The sequence below is a fragment of the Hydra vulgaris genome, chromosome 04 (assembly GCF_038396675.1).
Source record: "Hydra vulgaris chromosome 04, alternate assembly HydraT2T_AEP".
Classification (NCBI taxonomy): domain Eukaryota; kingdom Metazoa; phylum Cnidaria; class Hydrozoa; order Anthoathecata; family Hydridae; genus Hydra; species Hydra vulgaris.
The window spans coordinates 34785975-34802761 of NC_088923.1; the positions used below are offsets into that span (position 1 = coordinate 34785975).

At 28.0% G+C, this 16787-nt stretch overlaps 1 protein-coding gene across 2 annotated transcripts in view; it reads right to left on the minus strand.

Moving 5' to 3' along the window:
- LOC100208928 (calmodulin-regulated spectrin-associated protein 1-B) overlaps nucleotides 1–13188 on the minus strand; it is an 82378-nt gene extending 69190 nt beyond the window's left edge. For both annotated transcript variants that reach the window (XM_065796169.1, XM_065796168.1), the window contains exon 1: nucleotides 12925–13188. In XM_065796169.1, the coding sequence (XP_065652241.1) occupies nucleotides 12925–12963 (39 nt within the window). In that variant the 5' untranslated portion in view covers nucleotides 12964–13188. The remainder of the gene's footprint in view (nucleotides 1–12924) is intronic.
- Between the last annotated feature and the right edge of the window lie 3599 nt (nucleotides 13189–16787).

The following is a 16787-nucleotide window of genomic DNA, read 5'->3' on the forward strand; positions in this document are numbered from 1 at the left end:
TCAAGCATATAAAAACAAACTCTGGCTATAGTGAAATGTTAAAACATAAAACATGTAGAGTGCATAGCTCAGTATATTCCTATATATTTCATTAAACAATATAGAACTACATCCAGCTTTATAGACACGGATATTACCTGCTTTTTTGTTAAAAACTTAAATGAAAAGCTGGGTGAAAGGCTTAACTCAAATACAAACTTAAACATAAAATTGTTGTCTTGCAAAAAAAACTTGTAAAAATTTAAATCCTGTAGAAAAATTAAAAATTAAAAATTTTGCTTTTATGTTTAAAAATAATCAACTAACTAAATTTATTAGTTAGTCAATTTTTTTATTTTTTTAAATACTTTTCTTCTTTCTATGAGTGCTATAAAGGCAACTTATATAACTATAAAAATAAATAACATTCAACCATATTCAAAGACTGTTTCAAAAACATTAATAAAACTACATAAAGGGTGTCTAAATAAACATTTCTTTTAGAGGGCCTAAATCTTTCTTACCTAATAAAAATCTTCCTTACCCAATACAAATGAGTTATTGCACAATTAGGTAATATTTTATGCCCTTTTTGTTAATTTTTGTTAAAAATAAAAATGACTTGAAAGTTTTTAAAACTTATGATTCAGCATTTAAAATAGGAAACATTAAAAAATAATTTTTAGAGAAATGCATTTCATCTACAGCAGCTAGAAAAATAGAATATGCATATAAAAATATATGCTGGATAGAAAAAGAATGTACATATCTCCTCGTATCCATAAAAAGCAATTGAATTAAAAAAAACATAATCAAAAATAAAAACCTGCAATTTTAAAAATCAAAACAATAAACTCAAGAGAGAAATTTAGTTGATAGTATTAGTAGATTAACAAATATCTACTGAAAACCAATTGAACCACCAGTATCCACTAGGATGGCCTTTAAAACAAGATTTTTGAAAAAGATTTGCTCCCACTGCATATATGTGTTCTATATAATAAAAAAAAACACTAGGTTTAAAAATTTTTTGAAAAAAAATAATTTAAGGGGTTGCTCAATACCCTTAAACATCGGGCGGGTCCCAAATATTAATGAAAAAAAAAAATCAAAACTATGTCAACCGGGTACTTAAAAGAAGCAAAATTAAATAAAAATTTCAAAAATAATAATTGTTTTTTATAAAAATTATTATTTTGCAATTATTATTGCATAAAACCTATTGGTTTTTTTAAACTAAAAACAAAAAAAGTCAAAACTAATAAGTTTTTTGATGATATTTTTTTTTATAAAAAATAATTATTACTTTTAAAATTTTTATTTAATTTTGCTTCTTTTGAGTACCAGGTTGGCTTTTTTTTTTCGATAATATTAAGAACCCACCCGATGTTTAAGGGTCTTGAGCAACCTCTTAAAAAAAATTTTTTTCAAAAAAATTTTAAACTTGATGTTTTTGTATTATATAGAACACATTTAGGGGGCATGAGCAGATTTTTTTCAAAAATTTTGTTTTAAAGGCCACCCAAGTATCCACCAGCAACAAGTAATCCACAAATATGTACCACTTACTATCAAAACATAAAGTGTTGATATAGTATTAAATCCTCTTTAAAAAGATTTTGGTTGGTCTGGTAAAAAATTTCCAATGAAAGAAAAATTAAGATAGCATTAAGGCAAAGATGCTGATTAACACTATACCATTTTTTAATACAACACACATACAAATTGTTATTCAATACAACACACATAAATTGTTTGATGCAACACACATATAAATAAATACTTAATACAAATTATATCTAAAACAAAATTGTTTCACTTTAATTTAAGTATATGAAGCAAAGGAACTCAATAAGTAGAAATTATGATTTAATCATGTAAATAAATATTTTTTAAATAGTAGTAATTTAAAATAATCAGCATTATCTAAAAAATTAAAAACAAAAAGAAATATAGTAATGCAATAGCATCACTATATGCTAGCACCGTCACTAAATATATTGCTAATTGTAGAAGTGTGGGTTTTTTACTTCATTTTGAAATATATTGCACACTTACGGAGAGTGTTGTTTAATATAGCAATGTATCTAGTACTCTTTTAATTAGTTACTGAGTGGGAGGTGAAGTAGAAATGCTTTTTAAGCAAAACATTTAAAGACATTTAAAAGTTCAGAAATAAAACATTTTCCCAGACTTTTAAATTTCAATAGTTTTTTGTTTTTAAAACTTGATTTTATATTGTATAAACAGGCATAGTTGTTAGTCCTTGGCCTTGATCTTGGCATTGAACATTTTTGTGTTGGCCTTGCGCCTTTTCTTAATAATATCAAAACTCTCTTTTGTGTTTGCATTTTAAAAATTTTAATACAGTTTATTTAATTTACACATTATATTTAATATACAGCTACTGTCAAGTACACTAAAGCTGCTACACCTAATATTCTTTCAATTGTCACTGCATCTTTTTACTATTTATATTTATCATACCTATCACGCAAGTCACACCGCACAAACTATTCATAAAACGAATCATTCCTCTCCAAATATCACTTCTAGTCATTAGTCAGGCCGAACACTAACAGCTTACCTAACAATAGCCATTAACTTCCACTGTCACCATAAATGTTTTAAAACTTTTATTATTCTATATAAATTACTCTAACCCCCTTTTTTATACTTACCATCTGATAACTACTTAAAAAACGAATAACTCCACTCCAGCTCTATTACATACACCATCTGATAACTATTTAAAAAATGAATAATTCTTTACTTCTCCAGCTCTGTTACATACATCCCTTTATAAAAGATAAGTAATAACACTTAAATTAAATTTAAATATAAATACATGTTATTGTTAGGCTACCTGCTAACTGTTCTGTAAATCAAATAATTCTACTCCACTTGAGATACTCCTAGTAACATTACAGTCACGTGACATATGCAAAGGTAATCTTGTCACTTATACAAAATACAAAACACACTTTTGCACCATATACATTTACCTGTTATGCTACAAAATTTCATATGATTTTAGTAAAATTTGTTTTGTAAAATATATAGTCAGATTATCAACTGTAAAATATATATACAAGTTATTGTTGCTATATTTGTGTAATTCTATTTTAACATTCTAGACAATCTAGTTGTGATAGTTAGTTTATTCTTCAGATACACATTATAGGACTTCTAGTATTCACATCTAGCTTACATTATACCAGTTTTAATGACTTTCAACTAATTTTGTACTAAAATCTCATACTATCAAGACATGCTACTACAGTAGACACACACACGTACACTGCATTAACTATTTACATTACATACATAGCTATAAGAACTTAAAACAGTACGCAACTCTCACTGAACTTTGTTATACTGCAACAAACCACTGCACTTATCAACACTTATGTCAAAAAAATTACTTACAATAGTATGCAAGTTGTACTGAACTCCACTAAGTGTCCTCTGGTCTCATTGTCAATGCAGAGGTCTGTGGCAATTGTCCTGATGGGATACCCTGAGTATAATAGTCCTTTTGGGACAACACAATGCGATACCTTACCTTACCTTAACAAAAGGATACCCTAGAGCACACCCAGAGTGGAACTTCTTTTATGATACCTATGATACTTCTTTTATGGTCATCTTATGTTCTTACTGTACCATAAGGCACAAACCCATACCATCCTAGAGGCGCCCATGACACATATATATCTATAATAAATGTTTGTCGCGCTGATAATACAAACCACATGGTAACTACTTACAAAACAAATAATTCTGCTCCATCACTGACACTGTCTGTACATCACATTGACGCTTGACACTAACAATGTTTCAGTAGCACTACAATTTATGACTTTAACTATCCCTGACTATTGTTAGCTGTTCTTATTTTGAACTTAATTTTGTGTTTTATATCATGGTTTAAATTGCCTTTTTTGACTAGCCATTTTAAAACAATCATTGACATGATTGCTTAACAGGAATTTAATACATCCATATATACTTAATACATCCATATATTTTTAACATTTTTTATTAGTTAAAATATTTTAAAATTTAAAAAAGATTTAAACACATGAATTTTTCTTAAAAACAGAATTTTAAAGGTTTTCTAAATTAAAATAGTTTTTATTATTTAGTTTTTATTATTTATTTTATTATTTTAGTATTTATTTTATTTCAATTTTAATTTATTATAAAGTTTTTTTATATATTTATACTGTTCTAAAATCTGTTCAAAAAAGTTGTTAGTAATGTATTTTTAATCAAGTTTTTTTTTTATAATTTTATTTATAAAACCCAACTTTGAAGAATAAGCAATAGTTTAACTATCCTTCTTTGATAGTTTGGTTACTAAACTATCAAAGATTTGCTCAAGAACAACGTAAAAAACTGCTTTGGCATCTACTAAAAATAGTGTTACACATCAGATTTAAAAATTCTTTACCAACAAAAAAACCTTTTTGCAAATCATAAAAAAAACTATGTTTTAGAAACAAAATAATTTATTCGTTTAAGAAAGTTTTGACAAACTTTCTTGAACAAATAAATCAATAAAATTTAATCAAAAAGGGTTTTAATTTAAAAAAAACTATACACAATGAAACAATATCTAAAAATTAGAAATATATATTTGACAAGTATTTCTGTGTCTCTGTAATGTCAGCTCCTGTCAAGTGTATCTTTTGTCAGAGTGAATTGATAATGTGCCATCATAGAGCTCATATGTTTGATTTGTTGCTTAAAACTTTGATGTTTCTTAAATGTAACAAGGATTTATAGGCTATATAGTGATAGTTAATGTTTTTGACATATAGTTAGAGCTAACAACTACTATCAACATATTTTTAATTAATATTAGTTGTTAACACAAAAATAAATAAAAATAAAAAATTAAAAGTTTTTTGTTTTTTTGTTATTTTGTTTTTGGCTTTCATATTATCTCCAAATATATATTTTTATTGATTTACATAATCTTGGTATAATTTCACATGTGGTTTTATTGTCACAGCACTTGCTACTTACAGTTTTGTTAACAATTGGCCTTTTGAAAATGTTTGCATAGGCCTCGGCCTTAAAATTCTTTTCTTTTTAGTTTTTTGATATTTAGACATTCTTCTTGATGAACCTACAGATGGAGAAACAGCCTGTCGAAGACAAAATTAGATAAGTGTTTTTACTAATTTGTAATTGCTCTGTTCTTTAAGAACATCGAGCATTCTATTTGTAGAATACACTAACATAATTTATGTTTTTCTATTAATACAAGAATTGCAAAAAATTGCAATATTGAATGCCCAATGAATGGCAAATGCTTATCAAAAAATATTATTTACAAATGCATTGTTTTCTCACAAAATAACCTTGATAAACAATATATTGGCTTAACTGAAGGCAAATAAAAAAAACGTTATGCTAACCATAAACAATCTTTTAAAATTAAAAATATGCAAAGAGAATATGCTGTCTATATATATGGCAACTAAAAGAAAAAAATATTAAAATTAAATTAAACTGGTTTATTCTAAAAATTGCACTTGTCTATAATAATATTTCCTAAAAATGTATGCTATGCTTGCAAGAAAAATTTGAAATTATTAACCATATGTACCAAGAAAATTTACTAAACAAAAAATCTGAATTAATTTTTAAATGCAGATGCAAAAATAAATACCTTTAAAAAAATTATAAAAACAAATGTCCAAATTAAAATTATCCTAATTCTAAAGAATTATTTTTCACAACTAATTTTTCAATTTAATGTAGTCAATGTACGAGTTACAAACTACAGTTATTATATAATTAATTATAACAATTCCCAACTTCCTGTGTATTAACACTTCCTAAGTACCTTTTTTTTTATAATTTGGAGCTTTTTGATATATAGACATTCTTCCTGATAAACCTACAAAAAGAGAAACAGCCTTTCAAAGGCTTTTTCTCCTTTAGTAGGTTCATCACTTCAATATATATATATATATATATATATATATATATATTTATATATATATATATATATATATATATATATATATATATATATATATATATATATATATATATATATATATATATATATATATATATATATATATATATATATATGTATATATATATATATATATATATATATATATATATATATATATATATATATATATATATATATATATATATATATATATATATATATATATATATTGAAGTGCTACTCAGCCAATGTATATCTTATCAATGAAAACAAATGGTAGTTGGAAGGAACTAGGTCTGGTGAATAAAGCAAGAGGGGTAGCAAACACCTTTTTGATTCCACCAAATACAAAGCATTTCCATCTTGCCGAATCAATCTGGTTTTGCAGTCAATGTTGATGGTTGTCCCAGATTAATCCATAATTTTTTTAAATTTAGATTCTTAACATTAATCTATTTTTTATCGCCAATATGATGCAAAATTGATTTTCTTTTGTACTTTTGAAGCAAAATTTTACAAGTGCTTTTTTGGTTTTTCTGTCTGTCTTTCATTCAGTTTATGTGGCACTCATTTTTTACTCTTACGGATTTTTCCTATAGCTTTTAAATGCTCAGAAATTGTTTGTTGTGGAACATTTAACATTGCTGCCACTTGCGTTTGACTCAAATCATCATCATCATTTAATAATGGTGGTCTTCCATGTTCTTTATTCCTAATTTCAAAATCATTATCTCTGTACCATTAAAACAATCTTTTGCATGTTGCTTCTGATGCATGATTAACATTTGCCTCAATAAGCATTCAACAACTATGTAGCACTAGGGTGTGTCAATTTTTTAGATAAAATATATCAATTAAAAATAAGAAAAATAAGTAGTGAAAAAATATAACTTCGTCACTTTTTTTAAAAAAAAGATACTTGCAAAAATGATATTATTTCAGAGCTAGCTTGGAAAATTTTAATTTTAATATCACTTATTTTGGCTATTAGGTTAATAGTCTGCTGGTTGCCATTTTTTTTCTTTTAAAAATAATTAATACTTCATAGTCGGACCAAAAGGAATGCACCGGTAAACATATTTTGTTTATTAAAAATGTAAAAAAGAATGAAAAATCCACTATTAATTAAAATGAGAACTTGTAGGGAATGGAAATGAACTTTATACATCTTCCAACGATTAGAGATATATTAAGATATGGTATATTTCTGAGAAAAAATAATGAAAAAAATATAAGAAACTATTTTGTAGATCAGCTAACAACTGATATATTACCCAATTTACTTGGTCAATGGTTGAAACCAAATACACTTTTTACATACCCTGTTATAGTTCATAAAAAAACTATTTATTAAAAACTTAAGTATTTGTGGAAGTCAGCTGTTGATGTTAGTATTAGACATGGGAAAAAAGCTGAAAAAGAAAAATTAATTTGAAATTAGACAAGCTTGTGGACATCTTATATTTTAAATGTAAACTAATCCTATCTTTATAATACAAATGTGATTTAGTATATACAGAAAAGTTCATATAAAGTATAAATGAGAAAATAAAGTAAAAATATTAGTAATAAAATAATTAATAATAGAGCAAAAATATAAGAGAGAGGAGAAAAAACAGATTCTTGGAGCTTCAATATTGGTGGTGCAGATAGGAAAGAATTTTAAAAAATTAAATAAAACAACAACAACTTGCAATGAGAAAAAAGAAAGAAAGGTAAATATTTTAAAAGAAAGCTCATATAACTGTATTATATATTTTAAGTTATATACATATTATATATATATATATATATATATATATATATATATATATATATATATATATATATATATATATATATATATATATATATATATATATATATATATATATATATATATATATATATATATATATATATATATATATGTATATATATATATAAAAAATATGTATATATATATATATGATAAAGTTTGGCATGCTGGTCTTCTCCATAAGCTTTCTTCTTATGGTGTATCCGGCAACATCTCTAAGATCATTGAATCCTTCCTTTCCAATTGTAGCATAAAAGTTGTCCTCGATGGACAACACTCTTCTTCTTATTCTGTAACTTCAGGGGTTCCTCAAGGTTCTATCCTTGGCCCTATACTCTTTCTAATTTACATTAACGATCTTCCAGATATTCTCACATCTAAGGTGGCATTGTTTGCTGATGATACTACCATTTATTCTTGTCGTGATAAGAAACCAACACCCTCTGATTGCTTGGAGGGGGCATTTGAGCTTGAAAAGGATCTCACTTCTGCTACAGCATGGGGCTCACAGTGGCTGGTGAACTTTAATTCAGATAAAACTCAATTTTTTTCAGCCAATCGTTATCGCAATAATTTAGATCTTTCTATATTTATGAACGGTGATGTACTCGATGAGTCACCTACTCTTCACCTTCTAGGATTAACTCTTACTTCCAATCTTTCTTGGAAACCATATATCAAATCGGTTGCAAAATTAGCATCTGCTAAGGTTGCATCTCTTTATCGAGCTCGCCACTTTCTTACTCTGGATTCTATTCTCTATCTCTATAAATCTCAAATCCGGCCTTGTATGGAATACTGTTGCCATATCTGGGGCGGATCTTCTAATGATGCCCTTTCTCTTTTAGACAAGGTGCAAAAACGCATTGTAAACATAGTTGGACCTGCTCTTGCAGCCAACCTTCAACCATTATCACATCGTCGTAATGTTGCTTCTCTTTCTCTTTTCTACAAATACTATAATGGGCACTGCTCTAAAGAGCTAGCGTCTCTTGTGCCATCTACTAAAATTCATTCTCGTGTTACTTGTCATTCAATTAAGTGTCATACTTTTTCTGTGACTGTTCCTAAGTGCTCCAAAAACGCTTATTTGTCAGTTTTTTTCCTCGAACATCAGTTCTTTGGAATTCGCTTCCTTCATCTTGCTTTCCTGATTCATATAATTTGCAATCTTTTAAATCGTCCATCAATCGTTATCTTGCTCTACAATCTTCATCTTTTCTCTTACAGTAACTTCCAACTTTAATTAGTGGCTGCTTGCAGCCTTGTTGGAAGTGAAGATGTTTAAAAAATATATATATATATGTATATATATATATATATATATATATATATATATATATATATATATATATATATATATATATATATATATATATATATTACTTTTCTTTTAAGCCAGACAACCAAACAATAGGCCGGGTGAAAAAAATAAGCAATTGAGAGATCTAGACATGTTTTGTATCAACTAGAACTACTTAAAACTTAGAGTAAAGATGTTTTAGATATTGTGTCAACATCTAGATGATCAGCATGGTATGTACATTCTGAAGCAATTTTAAAAACCATGTTTGCAGCAAAAATACAGAAGAAAGAAAAGAAATTATAAATAAAATTCTAAAAATATGAGGATTAGGAGATAAATTAACTCAAGTTGGAGATAGTAGTCTCGAATTAAAAACTTCAGAAATAAATCCTAATGCTGAACAGCTGTCAGATCTTATAACATGGAACTTAGGTGTAACTGAGCCTCCACTTACCATTGTAAACTGTTCTATGAAAGTTCCTGACTGGACTTCTTATACATAGTCAGTTAAAAGATGCGTCAAGTTGGTAACTGAAGCTGCAAGCCATGTTTTCACACAAGAAAAAAGAGAATTGTATATACACACTTAATTTGCCAGCAGACATTTAATTTCAAAAAATAGTAGCAAAAAAATATGGCAACCTTTGTAAAGCTGAAGGCGCAGTAACAAAAAACTTTGAAAAATGTTGAACTAGCTAAATATTTGGTTTTTATTGTTATTTATTTGTGTACTTTAACAAGTGAATGGGGTCTCCTTTTTTTTGATTACATTGACAGTTGCTAGAGAGGGAGGAGTAATTGAAAGGGTACAGACAAAGGGAGACTGAAATTAGTGGTTATACTGTGTACCTACTTTATATAATCTGCCCAGCCTCTCATAAAATCTATTTCACAGGCCTTCAACAAGAAAAGTAAAAAGAAGTTGTAACTTTGTAATATAATCAGTGTAAGTAGCAACAATGCTCAATTAATAAATATTTTTAAAATGAAGATGTATGATAAAAAAAAAAAAAAATTTTTAAAGTGGCGATTGAAATGCACATGTTTTGATTATATTGGACTAACTGATAAATATAAAATTACTATACTCAAAGTTATGTTAACAAAATATAAGATTATTTAACTGATAAAGTGTAAAATTATTACACATTAAATTATTGCATAATAATTTTTATTTTATGTAATGAATTATATATTTTATGCGTTATTTACTTTAATATATTATTCACTTTTATTGTGGAATTTTTAACTATTGTATTCAGGGATGCGGAGTCCCAAAAAAGACTCTGGATTTGAAAGTCACAAAAAGATTACTTTATCCTAGTTTTTGGCATCCAGGAGCTCTAAAAACATAAGACTTTTAGGTTAGAGGAACAATTGTTTTTTACACGCGGAGTCCTTAGAAATAATGGCGGCAAGGACTCTAGGACTCCGGGCTTAAAAACAATAAGTTTCAAGTCATTAAATCTCATTAACTTTTTTCTTATAGCAGATCATAAGTCAACAATCATGTTTAAAGCTTCTGGACACTACAGACTTGAAAAAAGTAGAGATTTAAAGCCGGAGTCCTTTTGGGACTCTGCATCCCTGGTTGTAATAATTCTTAAAATGCCTGAATTCTATTACAATAAGAAAATATAAAACATTTTTTATAAGCTGTAGAAACTTTTATAGCTCTTTGTCAAATTTTTTATCAAATAAGTAATGTTGTTAACAAATAAATGGATAGCTAGTGTGAAAACCCAGACAACGCACGTCTAAATAAAAATTTTATGGCGCAATAAATGACGCTTGTCATGTATAGATTCTTGTAATATTAATGTTACAAACATATGCTTGTAACAAGTATAAAATCAAATTTTGTATTTAATAAGCAATTTTTTAAAGGAATAAACAGATAGCTCATGCATTAACCAAAAGCTCTTGTAAGAAGCTGTTTAAAGAAGCAGCTCACATGGCTTGCCGTGTGAGCTCATTTTCTCCTGCCGAGGCCTGTATATATATATATATATATATATATATATATATATATATATATATATATATATATATATATATATATATATATATATATATATATATATATATATATATATATATATATATACAGGAGAAAATGAGCTCACACGGCAAGCCATGTGAGCTGCTTCTTTAAACAGCTTCTTACAAGAGCTTTTGGTTAATGCATGAGCTATCTGTTTATTCCTTTAAAAAATTGCTTATTAAATACAAAATTTGATTTTATACTTGTTATAAGCATATGTTTGTAACATTAATATTACAAGAATCTATATATATATATAGTATAATATATATATATAGTATAATATATATATACATAGTATAATATATATATATAGTACTAATATATATATATATATAGTACTAATATATATATATATATATATATATATATATATATATATATATATATATATATATATATATATATATATATATATATATATATATATATATACATTACATATATTCAGTAACAAAATTACACTAACGATACAAAAATAAAAAATAAACAAAAATACACCAACTGACTAAATAGATAAAACACTAGTTTTTGAGTTGTGTTTAGTATAAATCAAACTAAAAAAGAACATCCAAAAGTAACAATAAAAATAATCAATAAAAATTAAAACAACAACCAATTGAAAAAAAAACTTTTTTTTATTCTTGTGATAATGTTGAGCCATTTAGAAGTTCTGGAGGTTGAGTTAAGTTGTCACTTGTGCAACACTTTTTATCTCCATCTCATCACTATATAGCCTATAAATCCTTGTTACATCTCTATCCCTTTTACATATTGCTTTAGTATGTTTGACAAAACATTGATTCTGAACTTTCACACTGGCATCAATTTTTTAAATTGTAGAAACTTTCTTTTAAACTATATGGTACTTTTTACTATTGACTTGGTTTGCTATTGTTGTTGTTGTTGTTAAAGTCGCTGCTGTAGTTTGAGTTATTTGCTGCTCAAAGTTCATTAAAATTAACAATAAAGTTAAGTTTACTTTTTAAGTAAACTTTGCTTTTTGCTTTTGTGTTGTCTTTTATTATCTTTCAGCATCTTTCAATTATTTTAGGTTAGCATGTTAAGACAATACCAATTCAAATACCAATTCAAATTTTGGCAAGTCAACATTACTATGTGTGTTTTTGTGTCAATGTGTTAGATGCCAATCATTAGTTCCAAAGCTGCTCCAAACAATTTGGTAGATTGAAATTATTTTTAAATTTTCTTTTAAACTTCCTTTTTAATAGCCAGAGTTACTACAACATTGAAGGTTGACTGAAGGTAAGTTGACTTTTGAACTGATGTAGTACAATGTATGCTGATTCTAGATATTGTGGTGCAGCTTCGGAAAACAAAGGCAGAGATGGTGTAGCTATTGGTACTGGTGATGTTGGTGGTATTAATACTAGCATAGATTCTAGCTGTCAAGATGGCAGTGCTTCAAATATATTAGCAAGTTCCAATTTTGAAAATTTTAAAACAAACAATTTTAGTGATGTCAAGCAGAAAAAATAAACCAATCTATTTAGTTAATAAATATTTTTAAAATTGACATATCAATGTTTTAAAATCAATGAGTTATGAGAATTTTTTTTTATTCTCTATGATTGCAAATATTACTTCATGATTATACTTGTTCTGTAGAGTAAATCATTTGATAATGTTTTCAATATCAAATTAATTGTGAGCAGCATCTCTGACATCTTCTTTTTGTATAAGAAAAGTATTGAATAAAAAGTCATATATTATAAAATTTAGAAAAAAACTAATATTTATAAATGCAATAAATTCTAATATATATATATATACACAAACTTGAAAAAAATTCAAACCTCAGTAGGATTATAATCTCCCCTAACTTCATCTTCCATAATTTAAAAAACAATAAGACTTTTCATCGAATTGAAAGTTGCATTAAATTGACTTTTCATAGAAAGTTTTATTTATGTCTATAAATTTAGTGTTCACTTACTTAAGAAAAAAAAAATTTAATAACTTTTTTAGTCGAATTCATTTTACAAAACATTGTGTCTGTCAATGTAGTAAACAAATCCTCTATGTCGGTCATTATTCCGTGAGCTCGACGGATTTTATATATACTTAGAGTTGTAGGATGTGTGTCCACGAAGAACTGACGTACAAATTTTATTTATTGATTTTTTTCTTCTCTTTTTCTTTTTTCTTCAAGTTATTATAATCATTAAATTTTCATTTTTTTTGAATAAAGTAGTTGGATGTTGAATGATAGTTATTTGAGTAAGAATAAGTAAAAGACAAGTTGGATTATTCAATAGTCTGGTAGAAAATTTTAAATTGTTTGAATGAAAAGAGAAGACATGTCTTCAATTTTAAAATTATGAAAAGTTTTTTGCTGTAATTTGGTATACTAAAGAAGGATTTTATTAATGATTTTTTAATAACATTAATTTTATTAAGAATGTGCTATATTTATATAGATCTAGGCAGGGCCGGCGCGAGTAGATGTCAAGTAAAGGAGGGAAGCCAGTGCCGCAACAGTATTTGCCGACTTAAATAAAAAGGTCGATTTGCCGACAAAAAATTTAATTGTTTACTAAATAATTTTGACAGTTACATTTTACTGTTGCTGTTTTTTTTTCCTTTTTTTTTAAATTAATCTAAAATCTCACTTCATAGCATATCATTTCACACTAGTGCGGAGTAGTAACACTTTTGGATAAGAGTGCTGGCTTGTGGCTAACGGTGACTAATGTGTGTATTTGATCAATTGAAATCCATTCTGTAGGTCTTGCGTCTGATACTGATGTGCTAACCCATAAACGTGAAAAGTGAGTGTGTTTAGGGGTCATTCATAAATGATGTTAGTGTCTTTTTTCAATATTTCGACTCCCCCCCTCCCCCCCTCTTTGGCAAACTCTGACAAATTTTGGGCAACCCCCCGTTATATATGATCTCAGTTTTTGTGTACTCCCCCCCTAAAAAACAATAAAAATGCTTAAAAACCATTGATTTTTTTTCTGACTAAATTATACATTTATATAATAGGAGATCTCATCAAACTATGTTACATAATAGTCGATATCTCATTAAATAATCAACAAGCAAATAGTATTATATATCCTTAATATAATCTTCCAATGGGTTGTTGAAGTGATCATCGAATAAAACAATAGATAGTGAATGCTCTCCGCGCTCTAAACGGATATTGTTTTCTTGAGGTACAATCAAGTTCGTTGCGTAAACTTCATTTTCATCTAACCATTCAGCAGTTTTCGAACTCTTCTGCAAGGCGATGACTGCGATACAAACATGTTGGACCCTTTTGATTAAAGGGAGTGTTATAGCAGAAGAATGGATAGAATCGTGCTTTTTCAACAAAGCTTGAGAGGCAAAGTAAATATTGCACTTTTTACAGATTCTATCAGCTAGGCTAGACTGAATTGATGGATAAAATGCATCATACGGCAAAATTGGAAATCCTTTGACAGTACGAGGAAGAATACTTTCAATGTTTGATGCGATGAGCATAAAGACGGATAATGGAAACAATTCTTTTGCTCCTTCTGAGACATCTACTGCTTTGAGCCCGTCTCTCGTTTGGTTGACAGGGACAGATGGTGGAAGAAATCTTGCTCTAATTAAAGTTAAGTAAGAGCTTCTAATAATCCGACAACAAGAACGATTTTCACATTTCACAATTTGAGTAAAATATTGACTTGTACGAAGATGATCGGCAATCCAACGTTGATCTTGTGATAAAAGGCTCCTTGACTCTAGCTCTGATTTGTATGGATCAATATACACTCTGCAATGGTTGGATAACTGCCAATTTGTAGATCCGACCAAATATCAGCCAAAGCCTGTCCAGCAAAACCAAAGTTCTGTTTTTCTAAATTTTCATCTATTGTCTTGCCTGATTTAAAAATATATGTTGGTTACTATAGGTTAAAAATTATATTAACATTTTTACAAATTAACTTTTGTCAATGTAATTACCTTGAGAATCAAGATGAGTTCCGTAATGTTCGTGTGGAAGAATCACCCCCGATAATTCTTTACTTAGATGTGTCATTCGTCGCTCAGCTCTGTTGAATGCACTGCGGCCTGGAGCATTTGTCATGATGAAAAGAGCGTCAAGTTATTCTTCAAGAAATGGTGAATACCGATTTCAATTACTTTCTGGTATCTGGGATTTTCGTCGGGTCCTCCATCGACGCTAAACACAACGATAGGCTTAACCATATTAGTTTGAGGATCTCTGGTAATAGAGTCGAGTTCATTGATATCCAAGAGCCGCTGAAAGTCTAATCCATGAGCGGAGGCGGTCAAAGATGCGTGTTTTCCTGATCGAACAGCAATGTAGGTAGGTTCAGAATAAGTAACAGCATCTGTTTTTCCGAGACCATCTTTTTTGATCGTAATTCCAGCGTATACATACGGTATAAGCTTGTGTTTAACGGGTGATTACTAAAAATCTGGACAAAGTTGCTTACATCATATTTCTATATGCAACTAATACTTATTTTTTCAAACAATTTTTAAAATGTTGCAAATTTATTCTTCTTTTGAAATATATATTAACTTTTATAAGTATTTTAAATTTAGTATTAATAATGACGTCAAACGAAGAGCTCCAGAGAAAACGTGTGTACCAGTTTTATCAATAAAATTCAGATAAACCTAAATCATTCACTGTTTTTCATTATGAAGCAGAAAACTTATAAAGATCGACTATATATGGAGTTATTAAACGTGTAGAAGAAGATAAACCATTTGAAAGACAAACTGGTAGAAGAAGAAACCCGAAAATAATAACTAAGCGCGCCATCAGTCAACTTACCAAGCTTTTTGACCATAAATGTGGCATTTCTCAGCGTATAGCTTAAAAAAAGTTCAAATGTTCTCAGTCACTTATTTCTAAGACATTGAAAATCAAAACATCAATAAAAAAAGAAAACAAATGAAGATTCCAAGTCGAACTGAGAACCAGAGAGCAAAAAACCGGCGTTTGTGTGGTCAACTTTGTAAAAATTATAAAGATTTTATTTGGGTTCTTGATGACGAGTCTTATTTTACTCTCTCGAACAGCCAAATTAATGGTAATGATAATTTCTAATCAAGTAACATCGAATTAACACCAAGCAGTGTTAAATTCAAAGAAAAAAAGAAATTTGAAGAAAAATTATTGGTTTACGTGGTCATTTCGCCTTTTGGCCAATCAACTCCATACATTGTACAGTCTGGAACAGCTATTAACCAGCATATTTATGTTGATGAATGTTTGACTAAAAAACTATTACCACACATCAAACAGCTTCCAAAAAATACCAAATACATATTCTGGCCTGATCTAGCAAATGCCCATTACTCAAACAAAGCTGTTAAGTTTTTGAATGAAAATGGTATAAAAATTGTAACAAAAGTGAAAACCCTCCAAATATGCCTGAATGTCGTTGTATTGAGGATTTTTGGTCTTGTATCAAAGAAGATGTTTACAAAAATGGTTGGCAGGCAGAGAATTTGGATCAATTACTCTCTAGAATAATTTACTATTTTAAGAAATTCGACAAAGAGCTGGTACAACGCTTGGCAGAGTCTACTAGCAGAAGACTCGACACAATAAGAAGACAAGGTCTTGTTGAATTAAGATAAACGTTTTTATTAAAATTAGTATAAATTTTCTATTTTATTCTTTTTAAAACAATAAAATAGGTCA